Source organism: Biomphalaria glabrata, chromosome 4 (genome assembly GCF_947242115.1).
Source record: "Biomphalaria glabrata chromosome 4, xgBioGlab47.1, whole genome shotgun sequence".
Lineage (NCBI taxonomy): Eukaryota > Metazoa > Mollusca > Gastropoda > Planorbidae > Biomphalaria > Biomphalaria glabrata.
In genome coordinates, this window is record NC_074714.1 from 14,817,322 (window position 1) to 14,840,691 (window position 23,370).

General features: G+C 35.3%; 1 protein-coding gene across 1 annotated transcript in view; it reads left to right on the plus strand.

Annotated features, from left to right (window-relative positions):
• The window catches only part of LOC106062302 (macrophage-expressed gene 1 protein-like), a 49,152-nt gene that overhangs the window by 23,457 nt on the left and 2,325 nt on the right, over positions 1–23,370 (plus strand). Inside the window, exons 8-14 of the mRNA XM_056026345.1 lie at positions 595–607; positions 3,113–3,254; positions 3,647–3,818; positions 4,414–4,582; positions 17,712–17,826; positions 19,707–19,825; positions 21,586–21,726. Coding sequence (XP_055882320.1) covers positions 595–607; positions 3,113–3,254; positions 3,647–3,818; positions 4,414–4,582; positions 17,712–17,826; positions 19,707–19,825; positions 21,586–21,726 — 871 coding nt within the window. The remainder of the gene's footprint in view (positions 1–594; positions 608–3,112; positions 3,255–3,646; positions 3,819–4,413; positions 4,583–17,711; positions 17,827–19,706; positions 19,826–21,585; positions 21,727–23,370) is intronic.

The window sequence follows — 23,370 nt, forward strand, 5'->3', positions numbered from 1 at the left end:
GTATATTCCAGAGAACACCCGCTGCTGTGTTATCTCGCCGGGGTCATACGTTGACCTCTACCTATGACTGTCATTTGTAACAATATATATATAAATTGCGGAGTGGGGTAAAAATCCCCCCCCCACACCGAAAATAAATGACATACATTTTGTGGGCCGTTTATATGGTAATGCTATGCCCGATTTTGATACCCAGTCCGCCCCTGGTGCAAGTTGCCACCTATGTCATAGCTTCAACTTTTTTATTACAAAAAATATTAAGTTCACAGTAAATACGTGTTTCATGAAAATAATAATAATAATAACACGAGCCCCAGAAGTGGTCCACCTAGAGTCTTTACCAGGATTCGAACTCGGGACTTTCGGTTCCAAGTGCTTTACCCCACAGCCACAGTATCTCTATTTATTCATTTAGCGTACACTTATTTTTTTTTATAAAATAATTATTAACCTTATCCATACATTCAAAATTAATAACATGTAATAAAGAGAAACTAAATAAGATTTATTCTTCTAACAAAATTAGATAAATTGGCAACACGAAAAAAAATAAAACATTATTGACCAAATTTAAGTTACAATTGTGTACAACAGGACTTATTTCACTGTACCTTAAAGACGATTATTAACAATAACTCATGTCCTACGAAACGACCGAACCAGCTCAACTGTTACCTCTTCACAGTATTGAGTGCCTCCAGGATTGTTGCCAATGAATGTGTTGATTTGTTAAAGTACAAACTCATTTGTCTTCTTTTTCTGGTATCTGATACCTAGTCCGCATGTGTAAACATCCTTGATAATGCAGTATTATTAAAACAACATTACATTGAGTAGATAGTCTAGGAAATATTTAAAATTAATATTAATAAAAGGAATAATGTTTCAAAGATTCATTTGCCGTTTTTTTTTTGTTTTTTTTTTTGTATAATGGTTCATATGTTTAAGTTAAAGATAATTGACTTCCTTGTCCAAAACTCCCGCTGGACGACGGCGGATAGTAGCGGGCAGGCTATGAATCTGAGACCGTTGAGATAATCAGTCAAGCACGGTAATTGCACGACCAGGCATTGCTGTTAACTTAATAACAAATAACCTATTATTGATTAAGAGATATATTTACACATCACACATTCTAGTCTTGATCTAGTCTGAATTCTAGATCTAGTTTAGATCTAGACTAAGTAGACTCTAGATCAAGATCTAGAACTCAATATAGAATCCAGACTAAAATCTAGACTAGATCTAGAATCTAATTCTAGACTAGAATTCTTACGACTTAACACGTTTAATCTTAAAACTAGGCTATTAGATATAGAATTAGGCCAAAATTATAAACATGATTAGTAGGAGTACTTGTGGGTAATAGTTCACTATAATGTTCGCATCATATTCACCTATTAATGTGATAGTACTGTTTACATAATAAATAGATCTGCACCCCTTAATCTATTTTCTTCGTAATTTGTAGATTTAAATTTTGCTCAAATTGGTTGTACATTGCTCTTTCACAAAATTCGCTGATGATGCGGCTCTTCTTGCCCTGCTCACAGAGAGCTCAGACGTAAATGAGTATTTCAGAGAAATAGAATACATTGAAAAATACTGTAAAGTTAATTTTTTATTATTAAATATAAAAAAAACCCAAAGAAATGCTAATCGATTTTCGTAGGGAAAAAAACCAAAGAAATGATAATCGATTTTCGTAGGGAAAAAAAACAAAGAAATGATAATCGATTTTCGTAGGGAAAAAAAAACAAAGAAATGATAATAGATTTTCGTAGGGAAAAGAAGGAAAATGATATTCTTTCTGTAGCTGGAGAGACTACTGAAATAATGCAAACCTTTAAATACCTTGGTACTATCCTAGACAATAAACTAAATTTTACTGAAAATACTGATTATATCAGTAAAAAAGGGCAGCAAAGACTACGATTACTCAGAAAACTGTCCTCGTTTAATTTTAGCGAAAAGGCCTTGGCTATGTTTTATCATGATCACATCTGCAATATTTTAAGTTTCAATATCACTGCCTGGTATGGCAATCTGAGCATTAAAAATAAAAATAAACTTTATAGAATCCTTAATGCTGCTGGTAAAATCATTGGCAAAAAACAAACCCCATTTGGGCAGTTGTTTGAGACAGACATTTATAAAAAAGCTAACAAGATCCTCGAAATAAAGAATCACCCTTTGTGTCAGGATTTTGTGATTTTACCATCACAAAAGAGATACAAGACACCGATGGCAAAGACAAACAGGCGCAAACACTCTTTTGTTCCCCTGGCAATCAAATCATTAAATAGAAACAATCTGATATAAACTTTGTCACATGTAAATTATGAGTGAGTCTGGTGTGAATGTACACTTTGGTTTCTTATAGTTATAATGTTTTTTGTTTGGTGTAATGCACAAATTGTAAGACAAATTTCCATACGGACAATAAAGATTATTATTATTATTATTATTATTAATCTACATCTGGCGTCTTTTTAGTGTAATCACGTCTAATCTAGGTCATGTGTATAATGAGGATAGCTCAAAACTGCGCACTATAAAAGTTGTTTTTTTTTCTTAACTTCCAGCTGAAACTATGTTCGTATCAAAATTCTTTTTAAAAAAAAAAACAACTTGGAATCAGTATTCCATTCCATAAGGTAGTTAATAAATAATTATTATATCATGGGATTATCCATTGATACTTTTGCCATTGCGACCCTAGATGATATTTTTTGTACTAATGCGGGAGTCTATGAATGAAGTTTGAGTTATTAATGTAGAAGTCTGTGACCTTTTTAAAATCTTACCTCCCCTAAAGTTTTTCATTTAAAAGTGTGGTATTAAAAAAAAAAGAACTGCTTTACATATATAATTTTAAAAGTTTAATGGTTCACTTTCGGAAAAGAAACAAAAAAGCGGTTGCATCAGAGCTTTGAATGATCTAAAATATCATGATGCTCAATTTTTTTTTCCTTTAGTTTTTGAGATCTAAACGGGACGAACAGACGGACAGACCACACAAAACTATTATCGTCTATTGTCCTTTTTTTTTGCGGGGGGGGGGGGGGGCGCTAAAAATGAATGTTATGTATGCGCCTCTTTCTACTTCCAGGTTATACAGACATCAATAGATTCGTACTATGAGATGAATACCTACAGAGGATGTACTAAGCTTGATGACCCAAATTTTAGTGCTGTAGCGAATGTTGAGGATGGATCGTGTGGTACTAAAAATGATCCCTTGAAATTCGGTGGTATGTTTAATTTTTCTGTTGCTTACATTGTTTATTAACTTTTTTTTTTTTTCAACAATAATAAAAGTACTTACTTGTAATTAATATGTATTAGCATACATTCCATATTGATACCCTTACAACTCTTTTCAAAACAAGACGAGACACGAGTGTAGAGAAAAAATATAGAACAGAATGTACTAGCAAATCAGACGAAATATTTTTATAATGACATGTAACAGGATTTTTTTTTGCATGATATAACAACTAATTACTATTTACTGTGTTCTAAATGAACCAAGCAAGAATTTATTAAAAACAATACACTAGTGTATTATCTTTTATTATAGTAAAATATATTAAAGATTTTTATTCATCTAGAGGCCTAGACATTGATGTATTTCTTCAACCAGGTGTCTACCAGACGTGTACTGTGCATGGGACTACTTTATATCGCAACCCTTGTGATGGCTTACGTCATGTCAATCCAAAGACCGGAACTTATTCCTGTCCTCCTTCCTACACGGCCGTTTTCATTCAGACGTTTTATAAGAGAGTCAAAGAGATAAAGTCAAATTGCAGAGGGTAACTCCAAATATGTATCTTTACAATGTTTATATCACCTCAAACAGTCTGTCTGTCTGTACAAACAATTTTCGTACACGTCATTTCTCCCACTTCTCGTTCTCTGATCAAGTTAATACTTTGCATAATTACTCACTATTCTTACAAACTAGGATTCAATCAGAAAATTAACCAGTCAATTCACCAATGTAGTTTGCTATTGAATAAAGAAAAATAAATATTGATAGATTAGTTTATAAACATACTTTTTGTCCGCTTAGATAAGACTTGATTACTTACAAAATATTTTGCTAGTTAACTATTATTCGTGTGATTGCTTGAACTCCCAGTTCAACCAAACTATATCACTACATTTAGTGTCGTAGCTAGCAATGTGCGGGTTATGCGGGCGACACGGGGCATCAAGTGGTGGGGGGGGGACATCCAACTAAGTACAAACTTTCTCAGTAAAACCACACATTGTACTTGCAGAAATAAAAACAAACACATTAATTTGTTTTGGTAATTTAAGTTCTATATTCTTTCCAGGCACAGTGGTTACCGTATCGCTTAAGGTGGCTTTTTTTGTATTTGGTTGTTTTCTATACTTGTTTAGGTGTGGGTTTCTATGGTTGTCTACATGTTGTGATACTAAGTACATTGAGTCTACTGCTGTATACTCGGCCTATTGGTGTGCAGCGACAGTTTCTACCAAGGATAACTCTGGCTATTTTTTCGGTGGATTCTACACATCAACACAAGACAACCCTCTCACTGGATCTACTGTAAGGCTATAATAATAATAATAATAATAATAATAATAATAATATTCCTAGGGGTCTACGAAAGTAAAAAAATAAAATAGGGGCCTATGAGATGTTTGCGATAATGGATTTTATTTAAGCAGGTCGTGACTTTAATTTTCACATCCCATTTATGTAATTCTATCATAAACTTTATATATGATTTGTATATGAGTTGCACCTTTGTTCATCGTTTAAATATTTATCCTGCTATTTAATGAAAAATTGTTGTGTTTAATTACAATTCATATTTAAATAACGTAATTTTTTGTCTACATGTAACTAATGTTTAACACACACAAAAATGTAGATTTTACAGCGTTGATTATTTAAAATAAGGATTAGTGGGAACCGTGGAAGAGAGACTAAGTACACTTAAATTTGGCTTGGTTTGGCTACCTACAAAGGGGTCTCGATTCGACACCCGAGTTGTACTTACTGAGCGGCTAAAGACAGTACGGCTGCCTAAGTGCCTTGTTGTGACAATATGAAATTAATTACACTAGAGGATTATTTGTGACGATGGCACCCTGATAAAGATGAAGATTTGAAAAACTTTCGAACTCTTAAAAATAAAGTTCAGAATTGACCTACAAAATCTCTTCAACATCACATAGAGAAGATGGTGGTTTGTGAGCGTCCTACAGTGTCTCTTTACTTATAGCCAAATACTGAAAACACTATAGGTAAAACATTGATTTTACCACCCTTTCAAGTAGCTTTAAAAACTGTTTTATTGAAACCTACATCTAATATTCTTAAAAGAATTTCTCTTAGCAGCAATATAGTTGAAGAGTACATGGTTGGGATAAGTTATAACATTACAAGTATCTTGTGTATTTTTGTGCAAACTACCACCATAAAGTATGGAATCAGTGATGTCACAGGCTCTGAGACGGTAGAGCTGTGTTCAGCAAACTGTCTAAAGATCTCCGAGTACTTATTTTTCTCAGGGTTGACACACAAAACCTTTCAAATGTTTGGTTATAGCTGCAAGGCAGCAGAGGTTTAAATTCAGTTTTCCTAGGTAGGTTGCTTGCCAAGGCTTATTAGTCCCTCCTGCCCAAAGCTTACTGGTTTAGGCGCCAGCTACTCGCATTTGACCCTCCTGTTAATGAAAACCCGCGGACCCAATATTGGAGCCACACGTGATAGAGCAAGAAATTCACGAGAAACTGCTCTTTGGAAAAATTGTACAAAGATACTTACGGCCAATTAATTAATTAATATTTAATGTTTGAAGGACTCCTTCATAGAACAACACATTCCCATATGAAACATAATATCCGTAGGAACGGATGACATATTTTCAACAGAAAAAAAGTCCAGTGTGTTTGGTGATTCCAGTTATACATTATCATTATTTTAATTGGTCTGTATTTGAATTTTATCAATAAAAAAGATAAATCTCTAACTTGAACTTGGTGAATTTGTGAAAATGCAATTTAAGTTAATCATAGGGCCTAACGGAACACAGTAAACATGGGAAAGGGTCTACGAGACAAAAAGTTTGGGAACCAGTACATTGGAACCAGACGACAAATATTTACGATAAATGCTTATAGTGTCTATTAATACATCGCAAAAGCTTAAAATGACTTTGAATAACTTATTGTGAACATAAAGATTTTAATTATATATTTCTAGAATGGTAAAATCTTCAAATATATATGATTCTTTTTTTTTCTTAATAGTTTTTTAGCAGCTTCCGTATGGTATGGGGAAAAATACGCTATTAGTTTTGTGTAAAACGTCCGTCTGTCTGTCACACACTTAGCTCTCAAAAGCTAAAAGACAAGATATAAATAAACACGATTACAAAGAGAGTTTGTGTCAGAGGCGGCCCCTGTCGAATCCGCCTTTATCCACTAAATCTAGAACTAAAATCTAAATTTGTAATAATTTGGATGTAATTTAGATAAGATTCAAGTAAAAAAAAAGCCTAGATAATCTATCAATAGACTGAAAGCAACATTAAATTTAGTAATAGTAGCAGATTATTTTTAATATTTTATAACATTGCAATATTGATCTAGACATTTGGATATTAAAATACACTTTTAAGTCTAGATTTAGATTTAGAAATTGATATTCTAGATATTGGTCTAGTCTATATAAAATGTTTGTTTGTAAAAATGTTTTCCATGTTTTGGATATTCATTAAGAGCTGAAGATAATTTTCTTTCTATTTCAAACCTCCCACGGGACGTCGGGGATGGGAGCGGCAGGGTTTGAACCTCGGAATCTCGATAATTCTGAACGACAGTTCAGCGCGTTAACGCACGGCCAGTATAATTCCATAACATTTATGTGGCAGAATGTCATATTACCAGATATGTATTTCATTTGATTCCATCTTAAGGAATCACTTATACAGATAATTAATCAGTTATCACTGCATATTTAATATTATCGGCCATTTTGGCCAAAATATGTAACTTTTGTAAAACCATGCTAATTTTCCTTTTACAATAAATGTTTATACTAAATCATGGGCAAGCATCATTTATTAATCTCCCCTTTCTTCTTTATACCATTTGTGCATGTAATATTAACTATTACAATTCACCGTGACTGGTTCAGAACAACCTAATGTCGATATTTTAAAAAAAGTCATTTGGCATAAATTTGTTCAAAATACGGAACAATTTGATATCGATAATTAAACTATACTGACGTATTGTCCAAAAATATACGTGAAACATAAATCAATGTTGTGATTTCAATCATTTGATGTAATGTATTCTTTATTTTAAAATATCCGGAACAACATTGTAGTTAATGAAATATAAGTCAGCATAGAGATTTTCATTTGGCATTTAATTGCTATTTTTCTTAAAAAACAACTCCATATGATTGATCATTAGTTTTGCAAATTTTAAGCAAGGACTCTGTTCTGCCACTGGCTCCAGCTGGCAAGGGGCGAGAGAGTGAGGCTGATACAGCGCAAATCTTCCTCACTTTAATAAATTTTCCTCGCGCAAGCCACATTCTCATCTCCCTTGTTCATCAATCAAAAAGCCCTGCGGCGATAGGCAAGTGGCAAAACGGTTGTCGGTGTGGATACACTGGCTGCCATAGCTACAAACCTACACGCAGGCGGCCCAGACCATGTGATCACTTGCCAGTGACTGGGACAGCACTGGAACTCGGCAGCCGTTTGAGCGTCTAAGCAGCCCTTTTTAGGAATGCACTTCTTACCTCCTAAGCATGAGGAAGGGGCTAGTAAAGGTGCCCTAAACATTGCCTGTCCCTCATGATCCTGGCCAGTCTCCCGCGACTGGCAGGGATCCTACTGATGCGGGAGAAGAGAAACACATCAAACACAAACTCAAGAAAAAACAAATCAAAACACATGAACTCACACTCGGTGCCTGGAATGCCCGCACTCTACTTGACCGTGCCGAATCAAACCGTCCTGAACTTCGTACTGCCCTCGTGGCAAGAGAACTAGCCAGATACAATGTAGATATTTTTGCCCTGGGTGAAACGCGACTTGCTGAAGAAGGACAGTTACCAGAAGTTGGCGCAGGCTACACATTCTTCTGGATCGGCAAAAAATAGCGAGGAAAGACATGAAGCTGGTGTTGGCTTTGTGGTGAAATCCAAATTAGTCAACAAGTTAGCAGGATTACCAAAAGGCATAAATGACCGTCTAATGACATTACGCCTACCCCTGATCTCAAGGCGACACGGAACTCTAATAAGTGCCTATGCCCCAACTATGTCCAACCAAGACAACATCAAGGAAAACTTCTAATTGGATCTGATCTCTGCAAAAATCAAAACGCCCAAATCAGACAAACTCATAATACTGGGCGACTTCAATGCCAGGGTATGCTCCGACTGAAAAACTTGGAGTAATGTTCTAGGCAGACACGGAATTGGTCACTACAATAGCGATGGTGCATTGTTACTAGAATAGTGCACAGCCCACAAGCTGACAATAACAAATACTCTTTTCCAGCTACCTCACAGAAAAAAGACATCATGGATGCATCCCAGATCCAAGCACTGGCATCTAATAGACTTCATCATTGTCAGAAAGTCTAAGAGACAATACGTCAAAGTCATCAAAGCTTTATGCGGAGCTGACTGTTGGACTGATCATCTTGTCTTATGCTAAAATATGCACCAAACCACATAGACGGCCCCAAGAATGCAAACTTGCAAAGCGCCTAGATGTTGGTAAGCTCACAAACCCAGATATCAAGCAAGAGCTCATCAACAAACTAGACAGTGAAATTAAAACCCTGTACATAAACAAGGATGTGGAAAACAGCTGGAATAAACTAAGGGACTCTGTGTACACAAGCAACATTGCCTTTAGGCCTTTCTGTGTAATCCAGCTTGCCCCCCCCCCTCAACTAAGAGATCGATACACTATTGCCAAAGGAGAGGTCCAGCGGAACCTGATACACAGGAAGGAGGCATGGTATAACAAAAAAGCAGAAGAAATACAGTCCTATGCTGACACTAAAAATGCAAAAATGTTTTTCAACTCAAAGCTTTTTATGGCCCTCAGCTAAATGGCTCTTCCCCTATATTCAGTGCTGACGGAAACAAACCTCTCACAGACAAGGAGGATATACTTGTTCGGTGGGCTGAACACTTCAGTACCGTCATTAACTGTCCGTCAAGCATTAGCGCCGAAGCCATCGCACTTCTGGAACAAGTCCCAATAAACTATTCACTCGCTGACCCTCCCCGCTCAATGAAGTAATGACTGCAATAGCCAACCTCTCAACTGGTAATGCACCGAGGCTAGACTCCATCCCTGCTGAAATATACTCACTTGGCTGTTCAGAGCTGACAGCTAAACTAACAGATAATGAGGGAACAAAAGAAACTACCACAAGAGTTCAAAGACGCCTCCATCATTCACTTCTACAAGAGAAATGGAAATAGGCAGTTATGCGATAGCCATTGTGGCATATCTCTCCTATGCATTGATGGCAAGTTTCTGTCTAGGGTGTTATTAAATAGATTACAACACCACCTAGAAACTGGCCTACTTCTGGAAAGTCGATGCGGCTTCAGGCAGGATAGAGGCAAGGTTGACATGATCTTTGCAGTGTGGCAACTCCAAGAGAAATGTAAAGAGCAAAATTTAAAACTCTATACTGATAGATTTGACTAAAGCTTTTGATAATGTCAGTCGTGAAGGCCTCTGGCAAATCATGTCCAAATTCAGCTGCCCGGATCAATTCATAACAATGGTGCACCGATTCCATGACAACATGCAAGCAAGAGTCCAAGACAACGGAGACTACTCCAAGCCCTTTCCTGTCTCAAATGTCGTGAAGCAGGGCTGTGTGCTGGCTAAAACGCTCTCCAGCATAATATTCACCGCCATGCTGAAAGATGGCTTTCGCAAAGAAAGCATTGGAGTTGGCATACGATATCGCACTGATGCAAGTTTATTTAATGCTCAGAGACTCAAGTAAACTACGACTGCATCAATCAGAGACCTGTATATTAAATGCCGCAAACAAAGAAGACCTTCAAAAGAGCATGTCCCTCTTCACTAAAGCCTGCAAAAAAATTGGCCTCACAATTAATGTAAAAAAATAACTGAAGTGCTGCATCAACCTCCTCCAAATAAAGCTGTCACAGAACCAGACATTCTCATAGATGGCCAGAAATTAGCAAATGTCAAAAAGTTGTCTATCTGGTAAGCACCATATCAACAAACGCCAACCTAGATGATGAGGTCGACTTCCGTATTGCACGTGCCAGTGCTGCTTTTGGCAGACTTCAAGAACAAGTGTGGAAACAAAACTGAAAGTCTACAGTGCTGTACTTCTATGCGTCAGAGTCCTGGATCATATATAAAAAAAGCTAAATTCCTTCTATCTATGTTGTCTAAGGAAAATCCATAAGGTGCGTTGGTTCGACCACATACCAGACACAGAAATTTTAAAGCTGTCCAACATGCACAGTATCAATGCGAAAGTAAAATGGTCCCAACTTCGATGGGCGGGACAATCGCATGCCAGACAATCGCCTTCGTAAGCGACTTCTGTACGGAGAGTTGTGTGCAAGAAATCGCTCCCAAGGAGGCCAATACAAGCGCTACAAAGACACTCTCAAGACCTTCTTCAAGGAATGCGATATCAACATCCACGTCTGGGAAGCACTAGCTCTCGATCGCATTTCATGGAGAGACGCTGTGAGTCTCGGAGTCTCATGATTTGAAGCAAGAAGAATGGTCAGAGCGAAACAAAAATCTGAGTGAAGAAGCAGGCCTATCTGCAACTGACATCAGCCACCCATGCCACGTATGCGGTCGGCTTTTTAAAGCAAGAATTGAACTTTACATCCATCTTCGAGTCCATAGGAAATGAGAAATGTGCTCATCTTCGACCACGAAGGAGGAGCTATGTATTGATCGGATCTCAAACATTAGAAGCACTACAATGGAATTCATAAATGCTCAACGTTTTTATTTTGTACCCAATAATGCACAGACTCTTACAATCACTTATGTAGATTGATTTATAATTGAGCTATGGAAAAAAAATGCCGATGTATGATTACTTATTGTGTTTTAAGTGCTCTATAAAATGTTTATACTTTAATGCGGAGAGCCATGTAGTTACATAAGTGGTTTCAACTATTTTTCGTTTTTATCCTTTTTTATTTTCCTCATTTTTTAGGAGAAAATATTAGGACCAAAGGATTGTATAAAAATGTTTGCTCTAAGTTATGGTATATTTAATTTTCATACTGAAACATCCCAAAAGTGTAATTATTTGTATTATGTTATTCCGGGATAGGGATTATGAATAAAATATATTGGTATTTCATTGACGCAAAAGATACAACAGCTCGTGCGCAAATGTTTATTAACCCTTTTCAACTCTCTCGTGTTGAAAAACACATTTGTTAGTCTAACAAGGCAATGTGACGGAGTAAAAGTGAAAAGATTTTTTTTCCTTTGACTTTATTTTGAATGATCCCATTAACAAAATGCTGTAAGAACTCGTCCACCAATGTCTATTGGCCCAAGTCAACTCTGTCGTATTGAAAAAGACATTATTGGTCTTACTACTACTAGTGTAAAATGCTCAAAGAATTCATTCAACGATGTCTATTAAACCTCGTCTCAGCACTCTAAATTTTTAGTCTAACAAGGCTACTTGACGTAATGTAAATTATTTTTCTTCCTTTTAAAGCCATTCGAAATATGCTGCAACTGTGGTCAGTTGGAGGTCGCCTCAGAAAGGGTGTAATTTTTTGTGTCCCTTTACTTTAACATAATTTAAGAAAGGTGTACTGAGGCCTGTCGCTACCTGGTTTTGGCTGTAGGCGTAGCGGCGTGGGTGCGTCCGTGTGTAGTAGGTACCTCTTCTGGTACGGCTATGATACTCCTCTTAACGATGTACTATATTAGACGCACTAGATTTGCAAGTGCGCAACATTACTAATATACTAAAGTCTCCAATGACAACATTTTGAATTACTGATGAACACACTGGTAGCAGACTTAACGTTTATTATTTATAGGATAAATTACAGAAAATACTGGCGACTTCAGCCGTCACAAAATATACACCAATAAATACTGGCTGTCCATGCCATGTGGAATAAGTAATCACATTAATGAAATGTTCAAAATATAAATCCAAAGAAAACTCTCAAGTTAACATTAAATCAAATTCATTAAGGTACATATTACAGACAGAGAAAATCGTACATCCACTCTCTGCTGGAGTTCTTCACTAACTAACTTTGACCCTTATTTTAGAGTCCTTTAACTTACACATAACCTCGTGCTTGCCCGCACGGAATGTTACAATAGGTGACTGAGTGTCACTTCATGTCACAGAGGTTCTAAAACTGGACTGTGACATACGCCCCACACTCCAAAAAGATTTTTGACCAAAAATCTTTGACAAATATATATCACTGTACAATATATGTGAGCTTAGTCCATTATTCTATCAAGTGCTGTAAGTTCACTCCAATTGCTCATATCATCTTATATAATCTTAGTAATTATGTATAACATCATATAAATTACTGAGTCCAAAAAAAATCATTTATATACTTAATTCATTGAAAGCAAAATCACTGAAATGTAACATTAATTGTAATGAGAAGTACCTCCATCAAGTGTTAACAAACTTTATGCATACATTTGTACTGAAAAAAAAATATTTGTACATGCAATCACATGCTAATGAATATAAAAAAGAGAAAAATATACAAGTTATTCCACATCCAATGTTTTACTATAATTGTAGATGCACAACATTATCAATGTGTATCATTTGACACACTGAGTAAATTTACTCAAAATTATTACAGAGAAAAAAAAATTTCATATGTATTTACAACTGTGATGTGCTGTGTCAAAATATTATTCTAAGTTTTGCCATCATCAAGAAAAATGAAATAAAAAAAAAATTTCAGATACATGTCAATCCAGTTCAAGGTTGATCTTGCATAAGACTACTATAAATAGTCTGAGTGTAGTATTGAAGTACAATAGTAAACAAATTTCCATGTTTATAAACATTCATTGTAGTATTCAGGTGTGTAAAAAATTTTAGACAATATTTACATCTGTGAGTTGTTATGAAAAAAAGATTCAGGTCAACAGTTCAAGTAGTTCACTGTTGTTTACATCTCATTGTTTACATTGCTGTGCACAATCAGTAATGAAATACAATATATACACACAAAATAAACACATCTGGCATTTGTCATATTACAAGTTGACAATAAAATACAATGAGTAGAAAATAGATGATCTGTTATTGATCATAAGCATAAATGTCATCATGACCCAAAAGAAAAGTGTAACAATAAAGTGTCATGACTTAATTGAAAAATGGCAAGAAAAAATGTCAGGTTGACCTAATTGAAAATGGTTGTTTCTAATTACATTGTGAAGTTAAACATTTTCATATTTGACATTAATATATCTTCCTCTAAATAACTTATTATTGAATGCTTTAATAATTCTATAACAATCTTCTACTGTGTTTAAGTGTACAAATGCAATTTTATTTGATCTATCTTGAGTTCTTATATCTACCCATTTAACATGTGCTACATTGCTGAATTCTCCCATAATTATTTGCCATCTAGTGTATCCTGATAGATTCTCTACTCTAATAATGTTATCATTAGTTAAGTGGTTTGTAGTAGGACTTGTATCTAGTTCACAAATTTCACCCTTTTTTGCTGCCCATTCCATAATTTCTTCTTTACTTAAATCATTTACACCATTGGCATTGCCAACTATTAAATCTTGTGCTGGTGAATCTAAAATAATAACATCTGCTTCTCCAGTTATCCATGGGGTATCTAGGTGTACTCTGGCTGTATCACAAATATCAAATTTCTTTTGATTAGCATATGTAAGTTTGATCTTTTCTGGCAGTTTTTGATCTGGTTTTACTAGTTTTGAATGTATTAATATGGCACTGCTTCCTGTATCTCTGAGGGCTTCTACTTTAATTCCGTTTACGTATGAGGGGTATAGGTTTAATTTTGGCTTATTGTAATGCATGTAGGCTGTTAATTCTTCTCTATTGTCATGACTATTATTATTTCTGTGTAGATGGTTATTAGACTGATTGTTGTATGTGTCCCTCCTAGATTGCCTGTTGTTGCTATTATAGCTATTGTGTTGATAACTGTTTGCAAAATTTCTTCTTTCATTGGGACTTGCACTCTGGTGTAGTCTATGTGGTCTATTATTGTAATTATTGTTGTTTTGTTTGTAGCTGTTTGGGTTGTGGAAACTAGTGTAACTTCTGTATCTGTAATTGTTATTGTAGTTTATAGGAGCTTTGCATTGGTTTTTTACGTGACCTTTTCTCCCACAATTGAAACAAGTCTTGGTGTTGGACCATTTGAATTTGTCATTGTTGTTATTGTTGAATGTTGTTGCTGTGGCTACTAGTTGGTGTAGGTCTCTTTTGTCAATCGTGTGTCCAGGGTGACTGTCTTTAAATAGATTTAGATTCGTTATCAGTTCAGTCTCTGTCTTGATCTTCTTTTCCTTAAGGAAAGTAAATACTAAGTCTGTCACGTTGTTGAGGACATTGTCAATGAGTAGCATGTCTAGGATTTGTGTCGGGTCTTTGATGTCACATTTTGCTAGCTCTAACCATTTTATCATGTTAGTCCTCATGTCGAATATTATCCTGTTGAAATCCCCATCTTTTTTCAATTTAGTGTCCCTGAACAGCTTACGATAAAAGTCTGAATTTTTTCCAAAGTGTTCTAATAATCTAGTCTTTACTGCTGCATAGTCTTTCTTTTGGTCTACAGTTAAAGTGGAAATGATGTTGAGGGGTTCTCCGGACAAATTTGCTAGTAGGTGTTTGGCCATGTCCTCATTGTTAAGACTATAGGTTGAGGCTATATGCTCAAATTGGACTAAATAGTTTTCAAGTGTTTCATCTTTAGAATTGTATTTGTGGAATTTGGAGATGAATGGCTTTGTTGTAGACTGTTGGGTATTAATGTTGGAATTTGTTTTGGCAGCTTCTAGTTTAGCTAACTCTACTTTGTCTTGGCTTTCTCTTTGTTTAGTTTCTAGTTCTTTTAATGTTTTCTGATGAGCTCTTTCAGCAGCTCTTTCTTCCCTATCTTTATCCTCCCTTTCTTTCTTTTCTATTCTATCTTTTTCTTCCCTTTCTTTCTTTTCAGCCTTTTCTAATTCTTTTTTGATAAATTCCTTTTTCTCATCCCCTTCTAGTTCCATGATTTTCACTAGCTCTAAGATTTTGTCATAGGAAGACATGTTTAATGCTTTGTGTAGTTAAGTGAGGGAAGAAAAATGTACTGTGTTATACTTGTCAATACAATGTGTTTCAATTATTTAACATGTGTATATTACACAATAATATAAAAAATTCAATCAGTGGTTACAATGTAATGAAAGAATGTAGTGATAATTGTCCAATGTATAGATCTAGATCAAAATTTACTCAGTTACTCAATTATAAACTATTCAAATTCAATATTCACAAATATCAATATATGTTATACATGTGTGCTGTTGTGCCAAAGTAAAATAGTAAAAAAATGTAAATTAGTAGAAGAAACAAGAAAAATATATATACAGTATAAGTAAAAAGGACAAACACAGAAACAATATAGAGAACAACACAGTCTGCTTTTAAAGAAATTAATAAAAAGTAGAAATGTGACAGGAGAAATACAGATATGTGGATACAGGACTTTTAAACAAACAACAATATAGATACAGATTAAGTACACTGACAGAAATGCAAACAAGACTCAACAGCTAAATAAATATTTTCCCACTATATTCTATGACCTCCGTACCAACAAGGAGAGCCTCAAACGCATTGGGCCTTATAGAGGTTAAAGAACAAATAGGATAGACCCTAATAGATCCTATTGTTATGATAGTTCATACAATAGTCCCTCTCCAGCCACCCTTAAAAGAACACTTAGAAAAATGACATTAAATTATGGCTCCAAAAATGCCAAGAGTTATCAATTACTAACTCTACTAACAATCAAATTTAATTACTGCTGTATCAAAGCAAAATCCATGTACTTTATAATCATATGCATGTATTTAATTTGTTAGTAATGACTTACAGACTTTTTTCTTGTTGACTCGTGTAGTTTAATCCTCAAATAGCTTGGGTGGTTCGCTAATAATCCATGTATAGGTAATCCAATTTAAGAATGATAATCCATGTATAAGTAATCCAATTTAAGAATGATAATCCATGTATAGGTAATCCAATTTAAGAATACACGTCACTATGAGCGTTAAAGTGGTAGTAGAAAAATTGTCCAGTTCAATGCCATAAGATGGCTCAAATGCTCAAATTTATAGTTGATACAAGTTCTGTCTAGTACTTCAAAGTAATCCACGATGATGAATAGTGGCGAGCACTAGATCTAGTGATGAAGCGGTGCATCTGTCATTAGTGTCATCAAGCGATGTCTTGAATGGTATGGCTCTTTCTTTCAGACGACATCTGTAGCTCTAGATAGGAATCGAGTCGTCTTCTGTTTCACACCGGACAGGTGTCAGAGGTAGATCTAGGAACAGGGTTGGCGTTGAATGGATCTCAGGATGCAGGTGTTACTAGAATGGATCTTGTGGGCAGGCTGGATTTCGTACTTGTTTAGCTAGCCGCCATCTTGAGAAAAAAGTACCGGTCTAACGTGTAGTCTTGCGCTGTTTACTATAGAAACGATTGAGATCCTTTTAAGACTCCTTTGCTGGTCACCAAAGGCCAAGTGTCACCTATGTTGTAGGTCCATACTGTTAGTTAACAGCCATACTGGCCACCAAATGTCGCTACCTGGTTTTGGCTGTAGGCGTAGCGGCGTGGGTGCGTCCGTGTGTAGTAGGTACCTCTTCTGGTACGGCTATGATACTCCTCTTAACGATGTACTATATTAGACGCACTAGATTTGCAAGTGCGCAACATTACTAATATACTAAAGTCTCCAATGACAACATTTTGAATTACTGATGAACACACTGGTAGCAGACTTAACGTTTATTATTTATAGGATAAATTACAGAAAATACTGGCGACTTCAGCCGTCACAAAATATACACCAATAAATACTGGCTGTCCATGCCATGTGGAATAAGTAATCACATTAATGAAATGTTCAAAATATAAATCCAAAGAAAACTCTCAAGTTAACATTAAATCAAATTCATTAAGGTACATATTACAGACAGAGAAAATCGTACATCCACTCTCTGCTGGAGTTCTTCACTAACTAACTTTGACCCTTATTTTAGAGTCCTTTAACTTACACATAACCTCGTGCTTGCCCGCACGGAATGTTACAATAGGTGACTGAGTGTCACTTCATGTCACAGAGGTTCTAAAACTGGACTGTGACAAGGCCTAAATAATATCTGAACAGAAGCTTATATGATTATAGTATGTTGCTTTTACAGTTCTTAAATCTTACATAAGTAGTAATAAACATAATCGTCACAATTCCTATCACTAGCTTTAATAATCATACATTTGTTTAAAGAGTGTTTACGAAGCGTAACAAAGCTAGTTGTTTGCATTATTTGCATTCACATATTAAGTTCAATTTTTCTTGAAAACTGTTCTATTCCATATTCTAGACATGCCCGTCTGGTTTCTATCCAAGACGTATTTTAACGGACATGAGTTTGTGTTTAAGTGATGCCCCTAAAGAAAGAGCGATACCTTTCGGAGGATTTTTTTCTTGCAAATCAGGTAACGCAATTCTATGTAGTCTGAATCATAAAGATATTCACTATTCACCTTCCTTAAATTGGTTAATGTGTTTTTTATGCTTAAAGTTACTCTGTTTAGCTTCTCCCAGAAGAGGAAAACCTGCTATTAGCTATTTGTAGTCAGTCTGTTTAACTGTCACAGCTAAAAAAAATCTATTACAAAAGTTATTGAAAATGTCAACATCTTTTGTATCTTCCAATATTGCGGCTACATTTCGACTTGTGGTTGTAAACATAAAAACATAAAAATACAAAACATAGTCCATTCATTTAAATATTTAATAAAATTAACCTTCAAATTTATATTTCAAAAGCATTTTTACGTAATTCGTTCCTTATATCTCCAAATTTAGACGTCCTGACGTACTTAATGTCCCATTCATCTCGCGCTTTCATTATTAGACAAGACCGAAAGGTCACGCATGCGCCGAAAAAAACTTACAATTCTTAATTTGGTCAATTTGCTTTTTTTTTAAGCTCAATTCTTAATATTTTTATATTCACGCACTCGCTTTACTTCTAACATTATTATTTTGTTTAATTGTTTCTAATACAATATATCAGTGACTATACCATTGATATGCATATTTAGAGCCGCGGGTAGTGGATAATATCTTGCTAGTAATGTTACAAAACTATATATTTATTACCTAAATGTGTGTCTGTATTTAACTGAAAACAAACTACTTAACATTAAAAATAAATATTAGGGTACTTATAAATACACACAAAACGTACCATTTACCACTTAGTACTTTCGAAACAGAGACAAGTATGTAGTATCTATTTTACGTAGATTCCTTGACTTAAACACTCCTTATATTCTGGGTCTATCTATTTAAAAAGAAGAGACCTCAACCCATCAGACTTGGCGAGTCAAAGCTTGAAGAGTTGAATAAGTTAACCTACCCAGGCAGCATCATAGCTAACGATGGGCTCGCCCACCATGACAGTTGGGTGCCGAATAGAAAAGGCGAGTAACATTTTTCCAAAGGCTGCGGCCTGTTTGTTGTTTGTTTGGACGCGCCATTCTATTCTACTATTGACGAAAATACACCTTCTTAACACAATCGTCATCCCAAAAGCAACGTATGCATACGAAACATGGAAGTACTCTGCCAAAATTGAGAAAAGACTAGACGTGGCTCACCGAAAATGGTTAATACGTATTTTAGGAGTCAGTTATAGACATCGGCTCTCAAACAAGGAAATCATATGCCGAGCTGGGAGTCGACTCCTTAATGAGGTTGTGAACGAGCGTCCCATGATGTTTGCGGGACATTTCCTCTGACAGAAGAAGGAATTTTGCATACCAAGAGTTGCGATGACGTGGGTGCCAATATGAGGAAAGCGCAATCAGGGACGTCCTTAACGGAGCGCTACACTCTCATGGAGGACCTTAGAGAAGTGGACATTGCTAGTGACAGATCTTTATGAAGGCAGTTAGCCGCCCAAAGCTCAGAATGGCCCGGAGGATCTAGGTCTAATTATAGCTTCAGTTTGTTATCTAAGAATTTAGAGCTAGTTATACATACTTAGCTAGAATCTAATGTTGCTACAAATGTCTTTGTCCACATGTAACAGATCATGCATTGCTTACACTAAACGTATTCAGACAGTCGACATGCAGGGCTCGTGCATTGGATCTGACTGGTCGCAGGAAGTAATGCTTCAGCTTAAGCATTTTGTATATAGATAAAGAGGATTGTGAATATTGGTATATTGTAATACATTGATATTTTATGATATCCTTGAAACCTGCATGGCGGACCTATGGGCGGATCAGTTGGGTGCGGCTCAAGTTTAAGTGATAAAACTAACTTTTTTTGTAATCTTGCTTTTTTCTGTCTATGTGTAAAGGAAATCCACTTGCAGTGCTTGAGGCTAAAAGCAGTCTGGAAAAAAGCGATGACAGTAGTACGTCCTACCCGATGAGATGTCCTGAAAAATTTAATCAACATTTGGCTACAATTGATTCAGTAAGAAGTTCTTTACAACTTACAATGTCTGTCTGTCTGTCTGTCTGGTAAAAAGATTATACATGTGATTTTTCCCACTCGCAATCTCGGAACAGGATGAAATGTTTCACAATTATCTTTTATACCTGACAAAACAAGAATCAATTTTTAAGAATTAACCAATTTTTTAATTAGCTATTGGTAATTAATAATTTTGTTTGTTATCAAACGAGGGAAGCAAATTTTACTTGACAGATGTGATGGAGTAAGTTGAATTAGTCCCCTTGAGGAGGCCTGTGCCCTGATTTCGAATTCTAGTCGTACAACACTTTTTGTTTCAATGTGATTACGGTGACATTCAGACAGATACCCCCCTTTCCACATCCCTTCCCAACTGGTCCAGACAAGTGATGGGTCATAGCGCAATAAGAAAGCTAAAAGTATGAAATCGCGCTAAACAAAATCGCTCTGACTTATTATAGTTAGAGTCAAGATGTATTACACATTTAATTACATAAGGCCTACAGCTTTAGAGGCGGTAATTATTACCTGTATGTGTTTGATTTAAATATCTTTTTTATTAAATGCTTCTAAAAACGATTGTATATGTCTTTTACACGACCTCTAATTAGATAGCAAACTTTAGTTGGTTCGGTATAAAGAGTGAAACCTTGACACGGATTTCGAACACAGGTATTACGATTTTCTTGCCAATTTGACACTTTGTGTATATTTTTGTAAAAAAAAAAAAGATTATATTATTGGCAAGACAGATTTAGCAGTTATATTTTTTTGTATATAATTATCTTAAAAGAAAATTTGGTCTTTTTAAAAATATGGTTTAGTGAGAATTCCCACATTTACTTCAAATGTTTTTTTTTTGTTCATTAAAGAGATGAATCAATAAATAGACGTAAATGAAAATTATGTAGAAATGAGCTGAACTATGATACAATAGTGTAGGATCATAGTTATATTGAATCATTACAGGAAATTGATAGACTTGGAAATTATAGACTAACATTAGCTTCATATTAGAGGAATTCATTGTATAAAAAAATAAAAAAATTTTTACAAAGCTTATATCAAGTCACGCTGTCTGTATGGTAAATATTTTGTATTCGTTATGTCTCCCACACCCAATTTCGGATTAAGCTGAAATTGTGCACAGTTATTTCTTTTACCTGACAACACAAGAATAAAAAAAAGAATTACTGTATTAGCTAATGGTTATTAATTATTTTGTTTAATATCTTGACCAAGGAAAGGAACTTGTACTTGACATATGGTGATATAAGTTGAATTAGTCCCCTTGATGACTCTTGAGCCCTTAGTGAACATTTTTTATGCATTTAAAAAACGATCATGTGAACATTCACCAAGATAACCCCCCCTTCTTCCGTCCCCCTTTCCGAACTGGCCCAGACAGATGACAGAATCATATCGCAGTGGGAAAGTTAAAATCTAAACAAAAACAATTGGTCACATATATCATTAGATGACTGATCCAAACTAATTGATAGAATTTAACTTAATATAAGCTTTTTTTTAAGTATGTGTTTCAAATTTTCTTGATTTGTTACTTGTTTGTTTAGACAGCAAGAAATATAAATATGCAAGTTAACAACAAAACCACTAAAGGTCATAATGTATTTAAGGACAATGTATCCCTCTTCAAATAATAAATGTAGTTCACTAGATAGTATTCTATTTGTTAGTCAAAAGTATTCATAATTATCTGATCGCAGCTGTTTTAAATGAATTGTGATTTAAATATTCAGGATTGCTCAATATATTACTGTGCAATTACTCGAACCCTGACGAATTCAACTATCACTCCTATCAGAAGACCACCATTTAAGTCGAAGCCTGATGCCACATATACTTATGACGAGAAATATATGTTTAATCCGGAAACTTTGGTAAATATCTTGTAGACTACTTATAAATGTATATGCATGTGTATTTTTATTATAAAGCTTATAGCAACTCACTCCGTCAGTCCGTCTGTCTGATACAAATGTTGTAAAAGTTATTTCTTCCAATAATTAATGGTAATTAATTAATATGTTGGATACTTACAAGCTAATTTAATCCGTTAGTATTCATTTAAATTACAAAGTTATATATAGCTCCTCCTTCGTGGTCGAGGATGAGCACATTTCTCATTTCCTATGGACTCGAAGATGGCTGTGAAGTCCAACCCTCGCTTTAAAAAGCCGGTCGCATACCTGGCATGGGTGGGTTTGGTCAGTTGCAGATAGGCCTGCTTCTTCTCAACTTTTTGTTGGTTCGGCGCTCTTTCGCCCTGGCCTCTCTTCTTGCTTCAAATCTCGAGACTCCGAGACTCACAGCTTCACGTCATGAAGAGTGATCGAGAGCTAGTGCCGTGAATGTCGATATCGCATTCCTTGAAGGAGCTCTTGAGAGTTCTTTTGTAGCGCTTGTATTGGCCTCCCTGGAAGCGCTTTCCTGCACACTCCCTATAGCTTTTTGGTGTGGTGGGAACATATGATCCAGGACTCAGATGCATATAGGAGTGACGGGAGAACTACAGCACTGTAGACTTTCAGTTTTGTGAATATGGAGTCCTCACCGTTGCCACACTTGTTCTTGAAGCACTGGCAACATGGAAGTCAACCACATCATATTAAATTACAAAGTACTACTAAGTAGTCCATTAATTATTAGCAATAAATTATTTTAATTGATATATTAAATAGGAATACTTTCTACATTATTAAGAGGTGTCGTAAGAGTGATGTTATCTCCCTTAGCCCATTAACCCCCCAAAACTTTATTATTGCATTAAATATATATTTTCTATCAAATATTTATTTCTATTGGTCAAACTAAGACATTGCAAAAATAATTTTTTAAAAATACCATATAGTAAAGATTCTGTGAGATGTACACTGGCAGTGTACGTAGCAGGAAGTGGCCCCGTAAGGAACAGTATATAAATTTTTTTTTATTTTTTTTTACAAACTTTAAGTGAAAACAGATTAGTTATAACATTGAAAAACACACAAATTAAGCATTTTAATGCATAAAAAGTATATTTTTAATGCTTTATTTACTAAAAAATTATAACAATTTGGTAAAAAAAAATAGGCATGAAGTGTACATTATCCGGTACTAACCATTACTATCCAGATATATTTTTTACAACAATAAATAATAATACAGTAGTGAGAAATTCAAAGAGCATGTCCATAAGCAAAGATTTTAATATTTGAAGTGCAGTTGAACCAAACCTACTGCAGCAGTATAGTCATATGCTTATTAGTTATGTAATAATAATACATTCCGATTTTTTTCTACTTCTTTTCATTGGGTCGCAGTCATCATTTGGGAAGCGTGGTCGAGAGGTCAAGTGCGCTTGAACTTGGCTTGGCTTGGCTACCTAGGGGGCTCGAGGTTCGACACCCGACTCGGGCAGAGTTGTGTTTACTGAGGCAGCACGGAAAACCAACTCCTAGATACCCCCTCCCCCCCCCCCCCAACTTGTCCACAAATGAGATTGGACCAAAAGCGCTCTGAGCATGCTCTAAGCATGAATGTAG